Below are 6,000 nucleotides of genomic sequence, written 5' to 3' on the forward strand. Positions count from 1 at the left end.
GTGGAAGGACCACCTGCATTCCTGCCAAGTGCCAGCGGCTGATCCACAAGCTGATCCACTGGCTGATCCACCGGCCTCTCAGACTACTTGGACACTCCTGCTAAGGCAAAGTGGTGGAAGGGAAATCCTCTGCTTCTGCCCCTCTGCCATCAGCAAAGCACAGGCTTCTGGCTCACACCCGATTGCACACGCACAACCACAAAGTTGCAATCCGGAGTTACAAGAGATTCTCAAAACATCTTGTTTGTGTTTACTTCCACCCTGCCTTCAACCTCCTGCTACTCTCTGCTGTACAGGAAACAGACTCCCTATCCCCGTTCCTTTCCAGGGCAAGAAAAGGGCCTCTCTCCCCTGCTCCCTCCCCTACCAAGGACAGGGAATCTATTCTGGCCTCAGATCTGCCCCCTAGAGCCCGGGGTTCCAGCCACACAAACAAAAGCCTTGGGCAGGTCTGTGAGCCCAGAGTCTGTGCAAGACCGCAGCTAGAGGCCAGAGACCACCACGCCTCTGTTCCCGAGGGCGGCGGGGAGAGAAAGCCCTTTGTAAGCCGTGGGGGAGGGTGGCACGGCGGCTCCGTCCCTCTCAGAGGGAAACTTGATGCGCACAGGACAGCAGAAGGGCTGGTTTGATGGACAATAAAATGAAAGGCCTCAGGGGTCAAAGATTCTACAGCCTTGGGGTTCACCCTGTCGAGTTTAGGGGTGTGGGGATGATGAGCCTCACATGTAATGCTGGGGTCCCTCAGCATACAGGCTACCCAGCACCCAGCACACACGGGCGGCAGACAGCTCTACGCCACTCTAAACTGCTCAAAAGCGCTTGGTAAATGTTGGTGCAGAGCCGTCTTTGGCTCCAAAGACCGCACCTTGGGGTGCCCCTGATGGGCAGCGGCCCGGGTCTCCAAAGCTGGCTGTTGGGTGTCGGTTCATGGTAGGCCCTCAGCGCGCCTTTGAGATCTGAGAGCTTTGGAGGGCAGCCTCCCCAAAAAACACAGGCATTTTAGGTGTTTTTTGTTTTTGTTTTTTAAGTCCAGAGTGGCGAAAACGCAAAAGGGTAAAGCAACCTTTTATGAAATAGCTTAAACCCTCCGCACCGCGCGGCAGACCACAAGCTTAGAGCTGCAGGAGGAATGCACCGACGTGGAGCGCAAAACGAAAGCCAGGACGGAACAATCTTCGGGAGAATTAGAACTCCCCGCGCAAGTCGCTGGCTTTCCTGGGCTACCCCTAGAGTCCTCCCCCAAGGTGCGGCCACGGTGACAACAAGGTCTGTCCCGCTAGCTCCGAGACGTGGTTGCTGCGCGAGGCGCGACCAGACTGGGACACGCGGTTGTAGCTCTGGCCTTGGGCACCGACCACCGCGCCCTCCTGGCCGGGTCCCAGTCCCACTCCAGCCCGAGGCTCACCCAGCTGGTGACCCAGGGAGCCCGGTCCGCCGCACCACCTGGCTCCCCAACGGGCGGCAATTGCGCAGCCCGCGGCGGCCGCAAACGGAAAGGCGTTTCCCACCGCGTCCACTTTGCCGCTCAGAGCGCGGCGCCAAGTTCGCCCCGCTGCTGCAGGCACACGCCGCCGGCAGAACTCACCTTCACCGAGCAGTGGCAGCAGCAGCAGGAGCCGCAGCCCCGCGGCGCCGGCCGTCGCCTTCGCCATCGCCCGTGCGCGCTGGGGCCGCGGCAAAAGGGATGGTGACTCAGACTGGCGGGTCTCGGCGCTGGGTGCGGCGCTCAGCCGGGTCGCTCCATGCCCGCCCGGAACGCGACGGACACTGCGGACCCCGAGCGTTGGGTCTCGGAACTCCGGGTGCTCCGGGCTGCTGCGCGCCGGGTTCTGGTCGCGGGACTGAGGCGGGGCGCGCGCGGGTTGCGCTGGAGGAGCGGACAGGGGAGGGGAAGGGAGGGGGCGGGCCGGGGGCGGGTCGGGCGGGGCCTGGGTGCGGGCGGGGTGCGGGTAGGGGCGGGGCTCGGGGCACAGACCTGGGCGGCCCATGGTGCGGATCCCGCGCCGAGCCGAAAGGAAACTAGCGCTGGACACCCGGTGCGGGCCGGGCGGGGCACGACTAGGCGAGAGGTGCCCGCTACCCGCAACCCTAATCGGCTCACCTTCGCACCTCCAGCCGCCCTGCGTGCCGGTTCCAGCTTCCTGCGCTTCGCTCTTCCCGGCTGATCGCAGAGGGCAGGGAAGCCACACCGGGATGCGCAGTCTGGGCAGCCTGGCTTAGGGGTGCGCCCGAGAGGACAAGAAGAGCTAGTGCCCCGCCTCCAGTATCTCAGAACCGAGAGCATCCTCCGCCATTTCTCCGAGGGGGAAGGCGCGGGGGGAGCGTGCCTCCCCTGGGCGCGAGGCGGGAGGGGCGGAAGAATCCTGGCAAAAGGAAGGCGCGCTAGAGCCGGTTGTGCGCCCTCCTGGGGGGAACGTGGAGAATGGCTTACAATGGGGTAGAGGATTGGGGTCTTCTAGGGCTAGTTTGTGATCCCCACTCTTTAGTCCAACTAATGGGAGCTGGAAACTGGCTCCGGACACACCTTTCAATGAGACCTGGTCAGCAGGTGGCCTACTGGGGTGCTTGAAGGGTAGATGCCCTCCACCCTGCGAAACAGAACTCTTAGGATGTCTGACTGATGGACTGACAGGGTAGGAGAGTGAATAGCAACGAGAAATTGGAGCCCCCAAAACTTAATTTTTGCCAAAGAAATGATCCCTTAAGCACAACCAATAGAAAAAATACTGGGCTTCTACCATTGGAGAATTCTAGGGAAATGCTCATTGTTCTTCCACCTTAGCTGTCTCTTTTAAGGTCTGGCCTCTACCTAGGTGCAGAGGAATAGAAGCCCAAGGGACTCAGGGTGGGAGAGTCCAGGGTGTCTAAGCCTGGGTTGCCCCTATGCCAGCATGTCCTTTTCCTGCTGCACCTAGTCTCAGCCCCTTTGCCTGGCTGAGCTCAGGGCTGAATAAGAGATATGCATGTCACTCTGCAGATATGAAGTCAAAGTGAAGTCACCCTGGCAGGAAGGAGGAGGACCCACCAAGACAGTGGCTGGCTGGGGTCTTTGCCAGCCAAGATGCCCAGCCCACTGGCAGGAAGCCAGGACACAGCCCAGGAAGCTCAGGAGAGCCACCCTGTGGCTATCAGACCTTGTGTTGCCTGCCATGCACCCCCAAGACCCAGAGCTTTGGATTTATGGGACTGAGTTGGCAATGGGTGCTTTTGGGTGCAGACAGGACATGCCTCTGGTGCTAATGGCTACCAGGGCTGCAAACTCAGATCTATGCCCCAGGAATAGACCTGAGTAGGAAGGGAAGAGCTGAGAGCGGCACTTCTTCATTGCAAAGAGGCTCTCCTGGCTGTCTCCTGGAAAGATATAGAAGGAAGATGGGTAACCTGGCTTATTCTTCCAATCATCCTCACCCTGAGCCTCCCAGACTGACTCTGCTCAAGTTGTATGTGTGGCGAGGCAGTGTGTGTCTGTCTCAAGGGCCCATCTGAGGTCGTACTAAGTACCTCCTGCCTGGGTGCACTCAGGCCCTTCCACCCTTTCTTCAACACTACCCTTGGGGGTCTTAAGTGGACACTTTAGGGTATTGCCCTTTTCTTAGACAAAGGTCTAGGGGCCCTCACATGTGCACACTGTACATATATATATATGCACTGTACATATATATACATGCATTGCACCTATGTTGACATACATGAAAATTGAGGGCATGCCCTCCTCCACATGCTTTACTGAAGCCCCTTGGGTCTAGCCACAGAACAGTGCAGGTGAGAAAGGCAGGTGGAGATTATGTCCAGCACAGACCCAGATTGCAGTTAGCAAGGGCTTACCAGGTGGGGAGGAAATGGGCTGGGGTAGAAAGGTGAGCAGGATGCTCTGTGACCATGGATCTGGGTGACTGTGAGGGCTCAGGGAGGCCTTGTGGTTACTGAGAAAGCTGGCTGTTAGGAGCAGAAGCTGGATATGTGGACAGGAAACCCTGGGGGAGGGGGCCATGTTCAGGGGTGGGGGGTAAACAAAGCCAGGAGCACTGGAAGATCATGAACTTGGGGCCAGACATAGTCAAAGGGGCCAGGGCAAGCGGTCTAAGGCCTTCTACAGGCCATGGAACATGAACTTGGAGGAAGCAGGGACTTTGAGCCTGACTCTATGTGCTGTTAACTAACTGCTTAGTGCCTCAGTTTCCCCTCTGTACATGGGTATAATAATACCTAGGTCTGCATTCTGCAGGAGGCAGGAGGTGCATTGCTTCCCCGTGTTTGCATTTGCGCAGGCATCGCTGCAAGGAGGGTCAGTGCCCACGAGCTGGCTTTGAGGGCTCACAGTCTAGCCTTCGGCTCCCACCCCACTCAAATATGCCATCCCCATAACTTATACACAACCCATAAACACACAATACACCAGGCTGAGGTTTGCAAGGTGTAGTCCAGGGACATACTTCACCGAACTCTGTGGGGACCCCACCTATTTTGCACTTACAGCAGGGTTTGTAGGCAGGGCCTCAGCCCTACCTGTGGGAGGGCCCACACTCAAGCCTGACAAGGTGCTGGGCACCTGCGGCCTGAGTCTGGGGCTCTGGAGTATAAGAAACTGGGTACCGCATTTGGGTCAGAGTCCCAGAAGACTCAGACAGAACCTCCTATTCAGGTCTCATGTCTCTTTGCCCCAGCTCACCTTTCCATGGCCCCCCTCCCAAATGACTTGTTTTGTTTCTGAATGCCTCCCCTCTTCCCCTTTTGCTGCTTTCTTTTCATCCCCCCTTTTCTATCCTCAGTGCTCCCCTTCTCTTCTTTCTTCCTCCCCTCTCCCTTCTACTTGGAGGAGTCACATCTCCATTCCTGTCACCAAGCTGGAGAGCAAGCCTACCCCTATCACTGGGAATAGGGCTCTTCATCCGCAACAGAATAATAATACCTTAACCCAAGTGAAGTTTTGACAGGACTAGCGCATTTCCTGGCTCAGCAGAGAATGGGCGCTGCTCTTTCTTCTAGGGTCAGGTCCAGGGTGATGTCTGGGTGAAGGGTGCAAGTGGGTTTTGAGTTGTGTCCTGGCTGTGTCTCTTGTCTGTAACCTCAGCGTGTTCCCAGCTTTTCTGGGCCTCAGTGATCCTTTCCCCCAGGTACTCAAGGACAAGAAAAATCCCCCTCACAATAGGTAAGAGTTGTCATTGTTACTGATTCCTATCAACTATAGAAACTGAGGCCAAAGATGTTAGTGGACCTTACTAAGATAGAGAAAGCCAGTGGCCCTTATGTACCAGTTGTCTCTTCCCTTTGCTGTGCCCCAACCCCACCTGTGCAGGTGTGGGGATGTACACTACACCTGTATGCAGATGGCAGCCAAATGGGACTGGCCTGCAGGAGCCCACACCTGTCTTTCATCATCCCCACGTGACCTGTCGCCTTATCAGTGGAAAGAGAGAGATCCCTAGAGTCCCAGAGTCCTCTGCTGAAGCAGCACTTACCTGATTGTAATTGTACTGTCAGCCATGGCTGAGTTTGGTGAATGCACACCCCACCCCGGCTCCAGGGGGCTTTGTTCATGACAAGACGCCCTCCCAGGTCACTGCTGACCTGAGGCTGGCTGGAAGCTGATTGGGCCCGAGGCTTGACAGTGCCTGTCTCTTACATCAACTGGATGCCAAAGAGCAGGACCGTTCAGGCTCACAGGCAAGCTGTGGAGATGTCAGGGAGCCGGAATGGGCAAGTCCAGCCAATGTGGCCTGAATGCTTTTAAAAAAAAAAAAAAAAAAAGCAACAACATCTCCCAAGGCAGTTCCATAATCTGCCTTGTAATGCAGATTTAGACAACTTTTTACAAATGCACTTTTTAAAATAGGTCTTAATGGATCCTTTGCAGTAGTTACAGTCCATTGTGTAAATGCAAACAGAAGGCTTTTTGAAAACATGTATTATTGATCAGAAAGGCAGCAGCAATTAGAAGCCAGTGTGTCATATTTTCGATACACACTTCCTATACAGCCCTGCTTGTGCTCACTCATAACT

General features: G+C 56.2%; 1 protein-coding gene across 20 annotated transcripts in view; it reads right to left on the reverse strand.

Moving 5' to 3' along the window:
- RET (ret proto-oncogene) overlaps positions 1–1,652 on the reverse strand; it is a gene marked incomplete at both ends in the record, with an annotated part of 52,166 nt that extends 50,514 nt beyond the window's left edge. For all 20 annotated transcript variants that reach the window (XM_084244697.1, XM_084244695.1, XM_084244693.1 and 17 more), the window contains one exon: positions 1,586–1,652. In XM_084244697.1, coding sequence (XP_084100823.1) covers positions 1,586–1,652 — 67 coding nt within the window. The remainder of the gene's footprint in view (positions 1–1,585) is intronic.
- Positions 1,653–6,000: the final 4,348 nt, after the last annotated feature.

Source organism: Talpa europaea (genome assembly GCF_964194135.1).
Source record: "Talpa europaea genome assembly, chromosome: 10".
NCBI classification, from domain to species: Eukaryota; Metazoa; Chordata; class Mammalia; order Eulipotyphla; family Talpidae; genus Talpa; species Talpa europaea.